We start from the raw sequence: 18,628 nt of genomic DNA on the forward strand, positions 1-18,628 counted from the left end.
TATTCAGATTACACTTTAACAGCAGCAGCAATAATAATAGACTTGAACATGAAGAACAGTCACCTCAACCATGTGGACCCTCACCTTGTTGTAGAACTCCTGCTCCCTGGGACCTCGAGGTGGGGGCTGCAGCTGCTTCAGGACAGTCCCATCTGGATGCTGCAGTATACCTAGAAGAGAAGCAGTTCCTTCAGGGACAGGTTTTAAGGGCAAGAGCTTTCATTTCATTCAGAAACAGCAAATAAACGTCAGGGACAGCCTATTTGTTCAGTTCTACTGTTTCCAGTACGTGCACAGTAGAGAAGAAATCGGCAGCTCCCACACAAAGCCCTTAGCAGAGGTTTGCTTGCATTCCTCTTTTTCTAGCCATCAGATGACTTTCCGCATCTAACTCTGCTCAAGGCCAACGCAGTAACAGGGAACTGTCATTAACAGTCCCACCCAAAAAAAACATTCAGTTGACTATGGAAGATTATACAGACACTCCCTTTTTAAATAACTGATAAGTTGCTTTTCCAGCAGCCCTAAGAAGTTAAAGGAGCTAGTACCAAGTTTAACACATTTCTCACAAGCTTACATACCACGGCCCGCAGACGTATCCCCATACAAGCAGCACCGAAAGAGCACTTCTACCTTTATGGAAGTAACATCCCTGTAGCACTTCGCACTTGCTAGATACTACTATCTCTATCACCCATACTTACAACACAACGCAGCTTCATCTCAGCCAGGCAACCATTTTCATCATGCCCCCAAAGAAGCACATCGTGCTCCCCAGCCAGCCTTGGCCACTCTGCTGCTGAGTAGCTGCATGAGGAACTCAGTACTGGAGGAGACCAGACAGCACTGGGGAAAAGCAACTGCATCTCTGTGAAATGCACTCTAAATTTCAACATTGCCAAGCACAGGGGAAAATCTACTTATGGAACAGAGATTTCCTCCTTGCACTTCATCACAGCTTTTCATAGAGTAATTTGTTTTGTTTAAAATGAAGATAAAAATACGTCAACTGTATCCAAAATAAGTTCCATCTCCAGCCCACCGCTTGAGAGGAGAAGCAGCACAACAAGCCAGGCACTTTGTGCCCCCCAAAAACAGTTTGCACTTGTAACAGCAATTGTTTTCACCTTTTGGAAAGCACAATATCTGAATGGGCTCTGTTGTGCAGTCTTGGAAACAAAACAAAACAAGATACTCATTATAAACCAACCGCAACATCTAGAAGTTGTTCATTAGTTGGCTATGCCAACAGACAGAGTGGTTTTAAGAATCTGTGTAGAATGACACTCAAGTTGCTTGCCAAAAGCTGGGCTTTGTACTGTTTCTCTAGTTCTGGAAAGCATACAACAGTGTCACATCTTCAAGACACAACAGCTTCACCCTGCACCCTTCCACATGCACTAGAAAGCACTTAGCAAAGCACGTGGAGATTTTGCAAGACATGACATGTTTTGAATGAATTACTTAGAATCGCAGCACTAAACAAAGGTTTTATAACACAAGTCAAAATCTACACATTAGTACTAGTGATAAGAAAGGCAGAAAGACCGGGCAAACATCCCTAGAAGTAGAAGCCATATATGGCTCCATTGGCAAAGAGAAACCCAGACTCTGAAGACAAAACACACTGAGTACTTTCCACCAGAACACTGTGCTTTGGATCCAGGTGGATGACAAGAAATGGATGTAATATGATGCTGTCTGAAGTCCCCTCGTCCTCTGGATTTCTTGACTCCTTCCCTGCATCTGCAACAGAGACATGCAGGAAGCCAAAGGCTCATCTTTCAGCACGCCCCACAAAATCCAAACGCTTTTCCTTATCTACAAGAGATACCACAGCTGCAGATCACACTAACAGAACAACACCGGTTGTGGCTTCGTCTGAGGGCTCCTGGGGTTCCTCAACATACATAATGATTCTGTTTTATTATTCATTTACAAATGAATCGGCAATTTCTGAGTAAGTGCCAGAACTAAACCAAAATCCAAATCCTGAAACACCTCCGTAACATTCTTCTACAGCTCTGCACACAGAGCTCGTGAGCTTACTGATGCTCAGATCTTCAGCACAGTACATACACGTGTACATTACAACAAACCTTAAGCTACTTTCAGTCCGCATGCTCCACCTGTCTTGCACAAACACACTCTAAAAGGTAGCGTATCTCATCAGCTCCTGCCTCTCTCTTCCTGCCTATGGAACAAAGCCACAGCCCAAAGCTCAGTACCTCAGGTACTACAGGATTTGCTCTCTTTGGGGGAAGGGACTATTGAAAAGAGTGTTCAGCCACAGGTCACTCCTAATGCCCAGAAGTCTGACACGTGTGGTGCAGAGAGGCTGCTGGAGCCCTTCTTTTGTACAACAGTGACAGCCACAGCATGTAAATGGAAAAGGGAAAGGTTATTAGAACAGAACAGAACTGCTGGCTGAGGCTTTTAAGGTATACTTAAACAAAACAATACCGTGGATACCTTCAGGTCCTCCATATGTTTGTATGTGGGGACAGTAGGGAAGTTGAGCCCAAGAGGACAACAATGACGTGCAGGAGGAAGCTGGGCAAAAGAAGGAAGGCTCTGAGTTTCAACCAGCAAAAGGTTCCAAGATGAATGCTGGGGGTACATCCTCCAAGGCACGTTTGCCATGTTTTGTAGTAACAGAGGTACCCAAATCAAGAAGAGTACTGGTTTTATATTTCTTGGTTTTTAAAAAGGTGAAGTTTCAATGGGATAGGAAATGGCAGAACAGAAAACTGTAGGAAGGGCAACTACTGCAGGAAACGACAGAAAAAGTAATGGAGAAAGCACAGTACACACTGGTCTCCTTACACAGGCTTTCAATCACCACAGATTCCGGCGCACAGATCGTGGCCCAGACCATTGCGGCCCTGCCTGTAGTGGGATTGCAGATTCATGATCCTTGAGGTCCCTTCCAACCCAGGCCATTCTGTGATTATCCGTGGCATTCCTTACCAGTGCTATCAGTAACTACATATATCCACACACCTGGCCACTAGCTTCATAACAAAGACACCATGGGAGTAGCACTGCAGAATTATACACGACCCTGTATCTTTAGCATCTCAACTGCCTGTACTTCTACGAACATCATCTGTAAAGACACAGAAGGAGAAGATTCAGTGACAAAAAATAAGAGAACTGCGCATATCACAGAGCAGCTTTGCTCTTCACTACAGTACATAACTCAAGTTCCTACGATGCGATCAGTGGGGGCAGTACCCCTGTAAGGAAGCATGAGCCTTGCTCTTAGATACAGGGCCTGTGCCTTCATCTAACCCATTTGAGCTGTGCCCACAGTATGGATGCTGCACCACCCAGGTGACAACAGTGATAAGAAGTGACGTGCCAAAGGTGAGTCCTTTTTGCCCAACCCCACCCCATACTACAGAATACAATAAGCGATGTACATGAGCCAACGTACCCCCTTGACCTCTACTGCGCTTGTGCAGCAGGGGTGGGGGGTGAGAATTAGACTGCTGTGTAAACTATTGGACATGCCTTGAACATGAGCTGCAGATAAGGCCAGCTCATGGTGCCATTGGCACTGCAGTTCCACCCACTGACAGCAAAGGGCTGGCGAAGTTCAGCCCTCAGCCTGCTCAGCTTCTATGGGCAAGGTTCAGAGGCAGCATAGCAGCATGTTCCCCTTACAGCTGTTCTCAAAGGTCACCCTGGAAGCTGAATGGATGAGTACATTTGGCTCAAAGGCAGGAGTTATACCCAACTGGATGTCTGGGAAGGGTGAGCGCACCCATTGGCAATGCTAGCTCTGCACTGACCGCTGCCTCTGCTGAAAGAAACCTTTATAGGAAGGGCCAGCGCCTCTGAAATCAGAATGAAAATCAAGAGCTGGTGGAAATATGCTTCAGTAAACACTAAATCCTCACAACATCTGTACCACTGCGCTGTTCATTAGCCACTGCCCTGAGCTTGCTCATAGCACCAAGTCGGTAAGCACAAGTTGTCCCTTTCCATCTAAACACACACGTGCATTTGCAGAGAAGTGCTGGGAAGCCGCTCAGCTGCTCTGGACACACTCCGGCCTGGGGGCCGCCTACGGCTCAGCGCCTTTTGGACGCACCTACCAGGCCTGCAGCACGGCTCCCTTCGCTTCCACCTGTTAAGGCATCAGGTCAATGGAAGCCGAACCGCGGCCGCCAGGAGCCCGCCGGCTCCGCCGTCCTGACGCAGCCCTGTCATCACAGAACGACCAGAAGAGAAGGGAACCACGCCGGCCCGTTCCGATCCCCCCCGCCGGAGGGGGCAGGGCCAGCACCCCGCGGCCCGACCGACCCACCGCCGTTACATAACCGCGCGCAGCACCGACCCCGTCCGCGCCGGGGATGCCGCGCCGCTCCCGGCCGCAGGTAGACACCGACGCGAGAACGGCAGCGCGCAGCCCCACCGCCCGCCGGCCCCGCTCACCGCCTTTATCCTTGCCGTACATGTGCCCGGCCACCTGGTGCGACAGCGGCACGCAGCCGTTCAGTCCCCGCCGCCGGCCCCCCGCCGCCGCCGGCAGCACGGCCACCGCGGGGCCCGGGGCGGCGCCTCCCGCCTGCTGGGCCGCGGCCTCCTCCGCCTCGCCGCGCCCGCCGCCCGCGCAGCGCCCGCACCCGCCCTCGGGGTGCCCGGCCGCGGGCGGCGCCGGCCGCGGGGGCTCCGTGGCCATTTCCCGAGGGGGAGGCGAGGGGCTGCGGTGTCGCGGCGGGCGGGGCTCAGCGGGCGCTGCGTGCCGGGGCGCGAGCGGCGAGGGCCCGCGACTCCATCACCCCGCTCCGCTCCGCGCCAGCCGCGCCGTGCCGTTCCGAGCCGTGCCGCCCACCCCGGCGCTGAAGCGGCGACAGGCGGCGGCACCGCCTCGCTCCGCCCCGCGCCGCTCCGCCTCCGACCGCCGACCGGAGGAGCTGCGGGGGCCGCCAGGGGTCGCCGCCGTGAGGGGAGGGCCGGGGCCCGGAGCTGCCGTGCTGCAGCCCCGCCTCGGCGGCTCGCTGGAACGGGGCGAGAGCTCGGCCGTCCGGCGGCTCTCTAAGCAGAATCCCGCCGCGAAACACCGCTGTAGATCGTACTGCTGACGCCCCGAGGTTGCCTCTCAGAGGCTGATTTCTCTCCGTTGGGCCCACGGAGCTCCAGGCGAACTGAAGCACGCAGATAGTATCGTGCCTCTCAACTGGATGGGAGCCTTTAAAATGGTCTGGAGCGCTGTGGGAGCTCATCCAAGGCTCGAGGCCTGATATCAATAAGGACTGGATAAAGGTTTATTCTCCATTCTGAACGTTACCCCCCCTGTGGGTAGATGCAGGACTGCATTCGCTCACAGCACCCCGGAGCCCAAGGCTTTAATAAGTGTCTCTTTTCACACGGGCTTACATCAGCTCTGTTTGCCGCCCTCTCGTTCCTGATGTTCCCTTTAGCCGTTTGTTTCCCTTATAAACAGTATTGAACTTTACAAATGTTAACACTTGCACTTTTGCCAACGTGTTTAGTATTAGTAGTGCACAGGAGTGGGAAAACAAGGCCGATACACATAATTCCTACAGCTCTTATCCAAACTGACTGATGTACAGAGGATCAGCACCGACATTCGAGGAGGGGCAGTGCGGTGAGCTCAGGTATCCATAGCTGGGAGACGTGGCAGGTGACTGGGAGAGCTTGGTGGGGACGTGGGGGATCTGCTGCAGAAGTTCAAGTGGTCAGAGGAACGGGAAGGTCACAGTGGAAGTGAGAGTACTGAAGTAAGCTGACCGAGAGGAAGGAGGATGGCTATCAATTTGGGAAAGTCAAAGTTCATTAGCCCCATGGAGTGATTTGTTTCACTGTCTTCACTGGCTAAAAAAGCAAAGTCTTTTCTGATGCAACAAGACTCGGGGAACTTATGTTTCTCCCTCTCATCATTCAGTAGCATCCAGCTTTCAAGATGAGGAGTCAGACAGCTGCAAAGGCAAGCTCCCAGCTTCATTCCCCAGCGTCAGACTTTCTCAGGGGGACTGCAGATGGAGGAAACACCTACAGCAGCCTGGTCAGCCCTTGCACAACAAAACCCCAACTTACTGATGGGTGCTGTCAACAAAAAAGGCACAAGTGGTTTGTGTCTGACAGGAAGAACAGCCCTGGCATTGGCCGCAGCAGCTGCTGTAAGGCTCAGATGTTGACCTGAACCTCCAGAAAGATCTTTTCCCCTGCGGTACAAGATGCTTTGGCTGATCTGGATCTCAGTGCATCAGCCATTTCAGCCGGTGCCCATCTAATAGTGTGATCTACACGAGCTTGAAGTCCTACTAGAAAAGAATAAAAGGAGCATTAACAGGTTAAAAAATGGTAATTGCAAGGCTCTTCAGAAATCTAGTCCTGAATGAATACTTTGCAGATATCCTTGGAGCTAACAGAAGTGGAGCTGGAGGGGATGAAAGAAATACAAAAGCGTGAGTAATTGGAATAAGTAAACACTGACTAGTTCCTTTTTCCTGGTGTTTGCTTTAGTCAGATTTGTGCATATAGGAATCGAGTGACGTGGGACTCAGCTCGCTCATTCCACCCTCACGCTTCAGTACATGGAGTTTGCTAATCTAATCTGGGAGCTTATCCTAAAATAAAACAAGTGAAACCAAGTGAGTACCAGAAAAGAGAGATAATGAGCTTCTTCACAAAGCATGACTTCTGTAAGAGCTTGCCCTGAATGCTGAACCTACCAGCAAGACTCCCTGGGGAATCTTCTCAGCTCAGGGCTCTGCAATTGCACTCGAAGAGAAAGCGAAAGAGGGCTGCAAGCAGCCCCCCAAAACACGGGCAGGACATTGGGAATCCACCAACAGCCAAATGCATTTGGCATAAAGTATGCTCAATTCTGGATCGCTCTCCTCTTTTGCTGGAGAACAATCATACCTCTCTTGGCTGGGTGAAAATGTCAATACCAATAACGTTTAGAAAACATTACACGTGCATTTATTTGGCACGAGCTGCTGCGTGCTGCAAGAGGGTCTCTCACTGGCAGATTGCAAAGCTCCCCCAAGCTGAGTAAGGAGGAGCGGAGAATTGCTTTCCGCTGAAATAAAGCCCTTCAGAACAGCGAGTTAATAACTAACCGCAAGATGCACGGTAGGTTAGTACAGGAAATAAGCTCACTCTCCGTGGAAGAGCAGGGGGCCATGAGGTGAACAGATCAGTGCTGACAACAGGCACCGCTGGGTTTTTCACTGGCGTGGCTCACGGCCACTTGTCCTCTGCTTGGCCCAAACCGCCGCTCCTCTGCCAGGGCTGCATCTTCACAGCAAGGTCTGAACGAGAGAAGCAAATCCTGCTGCCCGCAGAGCCACTTCCTGCAGCACGCGGCTGTGCTTGCGTAGCTTCTGGCGGCCAAAAGGATTGCAACAGAGACGACAAGGACTGAACAAAACTCACTGCACTATCCCGTTCTATTTTCTAGCTATCGCCTCTTCACTTTGGCATCAAGCACCACGACAGAAGCCTCTCATTAATATTTTATTTGGTTGTGACTAATGCAACCTCTTTGACATCACTCTCCGCCCTAGCAACCAGGTGTGCCTGGGCTTCTGCAGTTAGAAAACAGAGCAGTGTTATCATAAAACAGCCCACACTCTCCAGAGATAGTACAGTACACTTCAAAAACGACTTTGACATTAATTTGCTACAGTTGTGCATTTTCTGGATCATCTTTTCTACAAATTGAACCGCAGCTTTGGATTCTGAGAAGTCTGTTTTGTGCTAGAAAACGACAGGTTTTCTAATGTAACTTCATATAGCTGCAGACGAGGACTCACAAAGCTCATTTCAATAGTTCCTTCCTTCCTCAAAGTTAGACATTTGTTAGTTGACATTAGTTGTTAGACAACCCAGTGTTGGCAGAATTTCCCTGTGGATCAATGTAAGATAACAAATGTATGGGAAAGTAATCCAAACCAAAGCTCCCCAATGCGGAACCTAGAAGTAGCTGTCACAGCCCACAAAAGAGATCCTGAAGCACTGTTGACAGTAGGCTGAGGTCATCAGCTGAGCATGGGTCCGCAGCCAAAAAAGGCCAACAGAGTGTTGGGCAACATCAGAAAGAGCACTGAGAAAGACAAAAGGCATCACTGAGCTGCTCTGCATTGCCTCAGCATGCCACGTACCAAGTCCAGTTTGTGCACTCGGCCTCTCACAGAGGACGGGAACACACCCTTGATTAGTCAATGCAGATGTTAGAATTAAACCATGATCTGTGATGAGCCTAATGGCTCAAGCATGTTTTTGCTGCCTCCAACCCCAGAAAACAGCAACGACAGAGGCTTAAGTTCGACATCCTGGGGCAACAAGTTATGCTTCATTCTGAAATAGTGGCATTAGCCAATGTCTTCAGCACTATCTCCTGATCTCATGGATTACAGGTAGCTAAAGATTACTCCTTTGGCCCTTCTAAACAAATCCTTTACATGTACAGCCTTGTATCTTTATCAGGCTGTTACTCAGGTCTTACGGATGCATGATAGCATTTTACCAGTCACATCCTCATGCTTTAGGATAACCCCAGTACTTGATTTAAATGATTAACATGCCAAGAGGTTTATTTAAAATGCATCCATGTCTTTCCCTAGAGGCTAGTTACACTGCCTCCATCTGAGGTAAAACCGAACATCTCTTCATTGACTACACTCACTGCAATCCTGCTCTTCTATTACACAGTATTTTGCTCCTTAGGCTTGTCTAAAAATAACTAAATTTCAACCCTTAAAAAGCACTTTAGCCAGCACAGATGCTGGAGCCAAAAAGGGATTGAAAGATCACGACCACACGGTTGGAAAAGAGCAACAGATTTAATCATTTCTGAAGTGTAAGCCTGCACTGGCCATTGTCTAGAGCAGGAGCACCAGCTGTGATCACAGTGCTTCTTGACCAGGTTTTAGCTATGTATGGTTACACTTGCCAGCTGTAGAAAAGTATTTGAGAAAAGGTAAGATTTCACAAACAGCTCAAGAGGAGAAAACACAGTAACTAACTGTGTCTGCTGAAGGCATGCAACCCCGTGGGCTCCAAGAGCCAGTTCTCAGCTAATTTAATCACCAAAGCTAAAGAACAGGCACTACTACAGTCAGTGTTTCACTCTAGAAAGAGGTATAAGTGCAATACACTGCTTTCACTTCAATTTATAGCCTATTGCTCCAACATTTCAAAGCAAGCCAAATTTGTTAAGGGATGTGTGTTCAAAATGGGGAAAGAGAAGCCAGCTGACAGTTTCTTCACGATGCCAGTGTTTAGTTTCTCATCTATATTGTTATCCTTCCTGCTATTATAAAATGCTCTATTACTGGAGCGAGCAGCGGTGATGCAGCACTGATTCACATTTCAACATCTTAGCTAGCTGTATGACACTTAAAGGGAAATCCCAGTGCAACTGCTACACGACTGTGTAGAATCGATCTCACAGACCCCTGCGTCTGCTGCCGGTTGCCCCATAAGCACTACAAAGAGATCTGAATCGCTAAGGTAGTCCCAAGGTTTTCACCTCCAGAGCTGCACTGCTGACGCCAAACCCCACCAATTGCATAGCGTTCGGCTCCTCCTAGCGGAGAGGTGCGTCATCGCAATGCTGGCCTCTGAAATCCACCCAGCTTAATGGTGCTCGAATTACAACGGGCAGGAAGTACCTCCGAACCTACAGCTGCCTTCTCTTCAAGCATTCCGATTCCAGAAACACTTGAGCATTCGGCAATCACACTATTGTGATACGGCAGAATTGACTGCTGCAAAATCAATACTTGAATTTGTTCACCTTCCTAAAAGATATGCTGGAAAATAATGAAGTAGAAACATGCTTACTCTTGGACAGAAATCCTCAGCTATTTTGAGCTGTGAAAAACAGTTACCGTATTTTCAAGTAAGACTTTCCATGTGATGTAGAGACACACATTTGCAGAATCATTTCTGGATGGTTTAATCTTAGCAAAGGTGAAACCAATAACATCTTTGAGATTTTTTTGTGGAAAGCACTGAAAAGATTGCAGAGAACACTGGATCAGCCAAGCACTCAGACTAGCATGAGACTATAACCTACTCTGCTATGGAGGCAAAAACCAGAGCAGTACTTTGTGGTGCTCTTTGAGACGACTGGCAATTTTATTTACTTCAATTCAGGCATCTCTTTTCATTATTGTGTTCTAATAGCTCACATATAAATGTAGTGGAACTTTTAGGTACAGTACAGAAAACTGTATGTACATGGAAAGAAACCACAAACACTTGATGGCAACATTTCTCAGTGTGTCGCTTCTCCCAGACAAACCCACCAGGATGTAAATCAGCAAAGATTTTGCTTCTTCTCTCCCAGGAAGAAGAGCTTCTCATGGAGCCCCCCCACTTCCTGATGCTCAAGTACCACAAGGCATTTCCCTGTCCTACTGGAGGAAACAGTCTTATGACTCAGAAGATTCATTGAGATTTCAGGACTTCGTCTCTCAAAACACAAATGCAGTTTTCAGTGAACTTGCATTGCTTCCAAAGCAGCACAACTCTGCTGCTAGCAGGAAGTCTCAGAAGGAAAACCCAACCCAGACACAGGTTTATGGTTACAGCAGCACTGGATTATAGCTCTACTTACAGCGCAATTCTTCCTCGGAACAAACAGCACACCTATGAGAACTCAAACATGACAACCTTGAGATCAAAGTGAGCTCAATTGCATGTATATGAAAAAAATACAGAAATATCCAGTGCCACATTCTAGTAATGCAGAGAGAACTTGGTTTCGGATAAAACAAATATATTTGATAATTTAAGATTAAAACCATTTTCCATATCCATCAGTACTCGGGCACATAAAAAAAAAAACAAACAACAAAACCAACAACAGGTAGCTTTACAGTCAAGATGGGGAGAGAAAGATGAGACTAAATATATTCAGTTGCAACCTCTTACAAGCAGAGGTCTGTCACAGACAGTAGTTGACCCCACTCGAATACTCTGCCTGCAAACCCTTTAGCGTCTGTGTTGCTTACCTGCTCTGCTTTCCACACCTTCTGCCAACTAAGACCTCAGCCTCAGAAATTCGCACACTAGGGAGAAGCAAATCATTGGTTTTTTTTTTTTAGTGTTGGCCAGTTGCAGCAAACATTATCTTAAAGACACAGTTCTTATTGCCACAATTATCTGGAAAAATCTTTACGGTTAAAAGTTCAACTTCTTGAGAAGACATTCTCTCTAGCTTTGAGGTAGCCATTCTCTCTCTTGACATAAAGAGCTCAATCTTACACAAGCTGCAGTTATGCTAGTGGGACCAGGTTTAATGCAAAACTGCCCTCTGCCATCACACTCTTTGGGTTTTGCTTTGTAGTCATTTATACATTGATAAATCAAAAGCTAATCAAGGAGACTTGTGGCCATTTATGCAACTGTGTTAGATAAGGCAGACAAGTGCCATACAAAAGGAGGATGTGAGTCCTCTTTGTCTCATCTTTCCTTTTGTCCACGTTTCTACCTGTTACCGAAGCCTGTCCAAGTTTGTTCTTTTGGTAAAATTAGCTGATCCACATTAGCAGTGAGCCCAGGAAGGCAGGAGCTATTTAAGACACGTAGAGCCTAAGGCCACTTAATAAGGAAAGGCGTGCCTGCCCCCTCTGCAACAGCAGGAAGCATCTTCTGGAACCAGCCAGACCAATGAAGAAGAGGGTGGGGTTTTACTTTTTCTTTCAGCTTCTGAAATAAATCAGCACAGCCTCCCTGTCCTGCAGTCTGGGGAAGTTAGCTCCACTGTCAGAGACTGCAAAGGAAACTAAGTGTTTCTAGCAGTAAAAACAACCCTGCAACCCCTCACCCAGCACTCTGAGCACTTCATATCCTTCCACTTGTTTATTGAGAAAGCTCTCACAGATCGCCTTCCTAATCCTGCTCTCAATACAGGCCTGCAGTTCTGGTAGTACATTCACGATACCACATGATAGTAGGGTCAAGTTTCAACACTGCTGTAAAAGGCAAAGTTGCCCCTTAGCCCCATTATGTTCTAAGCATTTCACATTGTCTGTTCATAATCAGCAATTGTAAACACATTCTGTGACAGAGCCCACACCAAAGAGCCGTGTAATAGGCCAAACGTGACACCTGCAGAAAATGCAGTATAATTACAAGTTAAGCTCCATTCTGGCACCACAATTTCCTTCTTGCCACTGCTTTCTAAGTGAAACCCTATCCAGACAGGTAACTTTCAAACCTCTCAGAACTACCTCCTGAATATGTCTTTTCCTGAACAGCCTCATACATTCTATGCGTCAGTTTAGCTTCATACTCAATGAGAGAGTACACACACATCACAGGACAAAAAACCCCAACTATGACTATTTAGTAAACTATGCATTGTAGTGATTAAAACAAGACAAGCCCCAGAAAAAATAAACAAGCCTGATGTATAAACTACACTGGAAATTCTTCAGTGACACGACAACAAATTTGTGTTTTTTCCCCCAATTACAAGCGAGCAGAGGATATGTCAGACATTCATTTCGCAACTTCTACTGTCCACTCTATGCCTCCTTCCTCTTGATGATCAGAGGCCCAACGTTGTCACCAGTTTCATCGTTGTGCTGTGTGTGAGAGCCATCACACAGCGGGAACTGGAAAAGAAAAAACACAGATTAAGGACATATGAAGTACACTCACAGTCAGAATTAAGAACCTACACTCCAAGTTCAGTGGAACATATTATTAAATCCACTGTGGCTGCAGATTTTCATTTTGGCACTGCCATTTCAGGTGTCCCTGAAGTTTGGCTGAACACTAGTTCTGTCCATGTGAGCGCAGAGTGGACAAGAAGCTTGTTAGAAAAACAAAGCCACTCAACACCACATTTGGTGTTCCAGCCTCAGGTCAGCATGGTGAAAATGCAGGTTACAGCTGAAGGTCAGCTCGGACTATCTGGAGTTTCTTGCTCTCAACTTTGTCCAACACTTCCTCTTCCTGAGCCACAGCCAGAACTGAGTGCAGTTACAGAAGTTAAGTGAGGAGAGGAAATGCAATACAATTAGATCCTAAGCTTTTTTACCTCCCGCTCCAGTTTCTTTTAGCATGTGACGAGTGAAAGGACAGCTTTCCTAGCTAATCTCTTACTCAAGAGAGACACTGACAGATAAGTCCCGCCACCAGACAGCTAGAGTGGCAGACCTGACATATGTCATCTGACATAGCCAGCTTATCTCACCAATACTCAAGTCCATTTGCAAAAGCTGGATTCTACATCAGGATTCTGACCTGATGATGGAAATAAAACACACTTCCTGCTGACATGGTTATTCATCAGGGTCTTGTAAGGGTAATACTGACGAAGTAATTCAAAGAAATGTTTGTTCCATCAACAAAACTGGAACGACCCGGTCAGAGCAAGACCCAGAGGGACTCCTTTAACCAGCTGTAGCTGCCCAGGTCCTGGACTGCTCAAATCTATTCTGCTCCCAAACAGCTCTTTTCACATGCAAGAGCCAATGGACATTCTGTGAAGCAAAGAGTTAGATTAGAGCCTACCACTTCTCAAGGATGCATTTTCAGGGCTGTGCCCTTTTCGCATGTATCACACCAGTATTTGTATTCACTTTCTATTTTGTTCGCTCTGGAATGGTTGGAATTTAAGTTGGGTATTACTAAGCTTGTGCCCTTAGAACATCAGTGTTCCCTCACGGTCACCACCAAACCAACTCTGACATTCTGGTGGTTCCAATATTCATAGCCCAGTCATAGTCCTTGATTATGATTACTGCCCAGTCACCCATGCTTAGCTAGAAAAGATTTCCAAGTATCACAAGAAAGGAATATCCTGAAGACAACATACTAGTGAGAAAGAATCGTTCTGAGAGTACTAAAAATAGAGGCATATGCCTGCAGGGTAGGGTGGAAGCAGAGGGAGTGGTGAGAGTTTTGTTTTTCCACAGTTACAAGACGTCAAAACCCATGCTATAAATGGCAGGTGAGTTTTCTAAATTAAGAACCCCCAGATTTTGGAGAACAGTCACGTAAGCTGATTCACACAGGAACTTCATTGTCAAATCAGTTATTAGTGACTCAGCGAGTAGGTACTGACAGACACTTGGCAGAAATTAAACCCTAATTCATAGGATACTCATCAGCTCCTCACCCAGATGTTCCTGGGCCAGCTGTTTCTCTATACAACACCACAGTCTATCTGCCTTTGCAGAAGCACCTACCCAGCTTACAGTAGACACATCTCACATAGCCCAAGAAGGCAGGCCCACAGTCCAGCTGCAGCAACATCACTTGACATTTGCAGGTGACAAAAAAGTTGGAATTCATAGTAATTAGCTAGCATCGAGGTGTCTTTAACAGCTACCTACTTGGACAGCTTGGCATCCTCAGGGCCTGCTGGTCTCTAAACCACTAGCTCCCAGAAGATGGAACACCAGGCACAAAAAAGCAAGCCACATACAACACAAAGAATGCTGCATTTTTTTTTAGGGCATCTACTTGTTCACCTTCAAGACTGCAGCTGGGCCTGGCACAGCATGTTTATCCTGTTTAAGACACAGCAGGCTAGCAACTGCGGGCAAAGCTCAAGCCCTGAGGGAATTGTCCAGTGGTCTGGACAGCTCAGTTTATTTCCCTTGACACCAAACAAGTTTGCTTCTTCCGATGCTCTGCAGCAGCACTCGGCCTGCAGCCTGGGGACTAACACTGCTCTGGAAGACACACAGATTGAAGATAATTACAAATAAACCAATTAAGACATCCCTCCCCCTCTCCTTCTCCATCAAAAGCTTAAAAAAAACACCAACCAGTGCAGATGCTCTAAGTTCAGACTAATTATTGTCTGGTTTTAAGACAATACCGCTACACCAGTACAGAGGGTTTCTGCATTAAACTTGACAAGCAGTGCTATGAAGTCTCTGCAGAGCACAGTGCTGAATAGGAAAGGGCCATTTAAGAAAAGCTACCTACCACCCACTTTGACAGACTACTACAACCCAAGGCAGACTTATCGGAAGGTACCGTGTTACAAATAAATAAATGCTTTCTACAAAGGATTAAGCAAGCATTCGAACTTAAGCCAGCACAAATAACAGCAACAAACTTAAAAACCCACTCCTTTGAACTACACTATTTCAGGAAAACCAAACCAAACAAGTAAATCACGCAACAACTGAAGAATAACTTTTTATTTAAGCTTCCCAAACACACTCTGAGTGCACAGTGAAATAACCTGTGGTGCATAATGCTACAGGTTCCATTAACAGCCTCATGCCTCAGACCAGGCTTAGTCTGCTGAGACAAGCTTACACAGTCAAATAACGCACATTCTAAGAACAGACTCCTTATATGATATCCCTCACCTACTTCCTTTTAGCATGAGATTACAGCAGCCTCAGTAGGGCGGTATGTTCCTGAACTAACAACACCCCTCAATACACGGCAAAAGACACTTGATCAGATTCTGATTTCACTTCAAAAAGATAGTATCAAAAAATAGCTGAAATAACGGCAAGAGCTGCAATGCAAACCCTACATCCAGATATCCCTTCTATTTTCTACAGAGGAGGTAGTTAAGTATAAATAACAAGGGTTGAGTAACAATTTCTTATGTCACAAGTACTGAAGAAAGGTGCCTATAGTATTTTAACCTGGATTAAACTCCAGCTCAGATACTACCACCAACTGCAAATATTAACGCAGCTTTTTTCCTCCACCCTTCTCTGTTCTGAAGCCGTGGCACTCAGAGCAGCTTCCAATTCTAGCTCTCAGTTGAGATTTAACCCACACATTAGCACCTCAACTTAAAAACAGCTTTTAAATGCATGCCAGCTGTAAACAGACTACTCTCTCTGTCTTCTCTCATTGCAGAACCCAGAACTAGCACTACACATGTATTAAGTAGTTCTCAATGGCATGAAAGGTTAGACTTAAAGCTGATCAGTGCTTTCAGTGTTTCTGAAAGGTCAGGTATCACACTTAACACTGAAGTTAAGCAACTGAGGCACGTTCATATGCAAACAAATTGGACAAACCCATATCTAGGTTGGATTCTTAATTTCTCAAGTAGTTTAAAAAGTATGCCAGTATAGTTTCGCTGGCTTTTCTATAGGGCTACCCCCAAAACCAAGGGTTGCAAAGACAAATGCTTTAAGTCCATCTGTTTAGATTCTTCCAAAACTTCTGGCCGCCATGACGTAGATTACCTCCATCACCACTGGAAACAAATTTGCTGCTGTACTCATTTGAGTGGCAAAAGGCAGTTCTCTGTTGTACACAGCAATACTGCAACAATAAATGCAGGACAGCACCAATACCGCATGCACAAACAAGGCTCCTCCCAAACCAATTCTGTATTCTCCCTGTCCACATGATTTAGCAGAGAGCTCAAGCATGTCAAATGACTATTTGACACCAGCTCTGGTATACCAAGAGACTTGTTAATGTTTTGCTTTTACCCATACAAACTAGTAGCAAGGAATCTTCTAACTGATAAAGTAAGCTCCCATTTTCCCCCAGTAAGAGGTACTGAAGGTCCTCTCAGACTGTGGTTCCTGGGTTCTCCTTCATCTACCAACAGACCAATAATTTTGGATAAACCACAGTGGCAAAATGGAACCTGATATTTATGACTGGTTAGTCTGTAGAGCAGCTGTACTCTCAAGTGAAACTGCTTCTCCACAGCCACAGAAACATTGTTTTAGCTATCAATGCTGATTCAAAGGTTTCACTCTGCATAAATCTACATGGCTTTAAGGACTGAAATACTGCTACATCTCACTGCAGTGAAAAAAAGCTAGTTTCTGCTAAATGAAGCACTAAGATGGTTTTACTGAAAAACGAATAAGTTTTCCAATGCTGTCGATGTGCACGGTTCTCTTACCTTCTTAGATCTCCAGCAACGACAGTACACAGCCTTGTCTCCCAGATCTTCCATATCAAATGCATGGACTACCTTGGGGTTATCCTTCTGGATATGGAGATTCACCATTGCCTTGCAGCATTTGTCTTTAGAGAGAAATTTTCTGTAAGCTAGATACCCAACGGCAGCTGCTCCAGCAGCTAAGGAGACCGCAGCAATCCATTCAACTACAACAGCAAGAAGAAAAAACACCTCAGTTTACTGACCACGATATCGAAATAAAACCAATCCCAGCAGTAAACATCTCTGTGCTCAAGACAACACCTCTGACATTCCAAGAGATCTTTCTGTTCTCTAGGCAAAACACAGCATTTTAGAACAATATTGGTTTTATTTGGACACGCACCCAGTTAATGTGCTCTTCTCCACTGACCAGAGCTCCCTCCCACCTCAGTGCCTCCTATATAAGGGTGAGGATTAAAGTGGCAAGGTAGTTTTCTTTGTTTTTCAGTTGGTTGGTTTTTAACCTTTTCTTCATCAACTTGTGATATCAACGTTGGAAAAATACAGTGTTTCCAAGTTCAGCACATTAAACTACAAGCAAAAAAGCCTGTTTAGCGTTTCAGTTTTAGGAAGGTCACTAAAGACAAACACGCAGCATCAACAACCCAAACAGAGCCCTCCAGGGCATGGGCATTGAGTAACTCATATAATGCATGCTGTAACCAAACAAAGTAAAGAGATGTTTGGCAATGGGGAAATTATTTAATTTACTAACACAGCACAAGAGTAAGAAAAAGCAACTTAGATTAAAAACCTGTTGTAGTGGTACAGGAAAGAACATGGATCCAAAAGGATTATACTTAATGGCACAGATTCAGCCACGTTAGGTCCCAGCTGTATGAAAGACAATTGCCATTAAAACCACCACTACCGCCCACCTGTACTTTCACCCCCCCCAAGGCAACTTACTGAAAGCCTTACTAGGACAGAACAAGATACGGAAGTCTTTTAAAGTTAGTTTTCTTAGTAAACAAAACAAGAGACGAGCAGGCACTGAGGCCGGCCCTGCAGAGGAGAATCAAACCCTCTCTCTAACTTCAAACCGATGGAAGTAAAGATGGTTTTTCACACCCAACAATTCAGGCCACGTTTCCCTGCTTGAAGCCCCGGCCGCCAGGAGGAGCTCCGCCCGCCGCTCCCAGCGCCCCGCAGGCGGCAGAGCGCAGCATCCCCCGCCGCACAGAGCAGGCCGCTCCTCCCTCACTAAACGCGCAAGAATCGCACTAATTCCCTCGAGCTCACGACCCGTTGATCCCCACGCGCTCAGAGCCCTGCCCCACTCCTTTCAACACGGCGGCCTTTCACTCGCGGACCCCTCCCCTCAAAGCCAGCCGCGAACGGCTCACGGACGCAAGCCCGCAGGCCCTGAGGGCGCTCCGCCGCCATTTTGCCGGCAGGGATCCGTCATGCGGGCCGGCGCCCCCTTCTCTTCTCTCCTCTCCCACTCAGTCCCTCTGCCCCGCGTAGGCCCGCGCCCCTACCCACCCCGCACGGCGCTGTTCTGCCCCAGCCCCATGGCTCCCGTTCCGCAGAGGACACACACGGCTCCGCAGGGCGCACGCGCCGCGGCCCGCCCCTTTTGAAGGCCTCGACGCCGCGAAAGGGACGAGGGGAGGAGCTACGGAGGGGAGGAGCTACGGGGGGTCGCACCTCCGGGCCGCGAGGGGGCGGCGGTCGCCGCGTCGCCGCTCTCATCTCCGCCCGCGCTACCCAGCGTGCCCCGCGAAGGCGGAC

At 47.1% G+C, this 18,628-nt stretch overlaps 2 protein-coding genes across 3 annotated transcripts in view; both read right to left on the reverse strand.

Moving 5' to 3' along the window:
- Positions 1-4,839, reverse strand: part of IPMK (inositol polyphosphate multikinase) — a 31,126-nt gene extending 26,287 nt beyond the window's left edge. For both annotated transcript variants that reach the window (XR_011904042.1, XM_072340186.1), the window contains exons 1-2: positions 4,444-4,839; positions 85-170 (exon numbers count right to left, since the gene is read on the reverse strand). Coding sequence is in view for 1 of the 2 variants with exons in the window: in XM_072340186.1 (XP_072196287.1) it covers positions 85-170; positions 4,444-4,690 (333 nt within the window). In the remaining variant the exon portion in view is untranslated. The remainder of the gene's footprint in view (positions 1-84; positions 171-4,443) is intronic.
- A 5,830-nt stretch (positions 4,840-10,669) lies between these two features.
- CISD1 (CDGSH iron sulfur domain 1) lies at positions 10,670-18,625 on the reverse strand. Its single transcript, XM_072340189.1, has 3 exons — positions 18,380-18,625; positions 16,853-17,058; positions 10,670-12,611 (listed from the first exon to the last, which is right to left on the reverse strand). Exons 1-3 carry the CDS (start codon positions 18,408-18,410, stop codon positions 12,522-12,524), a joined length of 327 nt encoding a protein of 108 aa, XP_072196290.1. The 5' UTR covers positions 18,411-18,625; the 3' UTR covers positions 10,670-12,521.
- Positions 18,626-18,628: the final 3 nt, after the last annotated feature.

This window comes from Excalfactoria chinensis, chromosome 6 (genome assembly GCF_039878825.1).
Source record: "Excalfactoria chinensis isolate bCotChi1 chromosome 6, bCotChi1.hap2, whole genome shotgun sequence".
Taxonomy (NCBI): domain Eukaryota; kingdom Metazoa; phylum Chordata; class Aves; order Galliformes; family Phasianidae; genus Excalfactoria; species Excalfactoria chinensis.

Bases quoted from the DNA above. Each gene is read 5' to 3' on its own strand.
- CISD1 (XM_072340189.1), bottom strand. From the start codon at position 18,410: ATGGGGCTGGGGCAGAACAGCGCCGTGCGGG. The intron at 17,059-18,379 runs GTGGGTAGGGGC...TTGCTGTTGTAG, and splicing joins GCAGAACAGCGCCGTGCGGG to TTGAATGGATTGCTGCGGTC. The intron at 12,612-16,852 runs GTAAGAGAACCG...TTTCTTTTCCAG, and splicing joins GTTGCTGGAGATCTAAGAAG to TTCCCGCTGTGTGATGGCTC.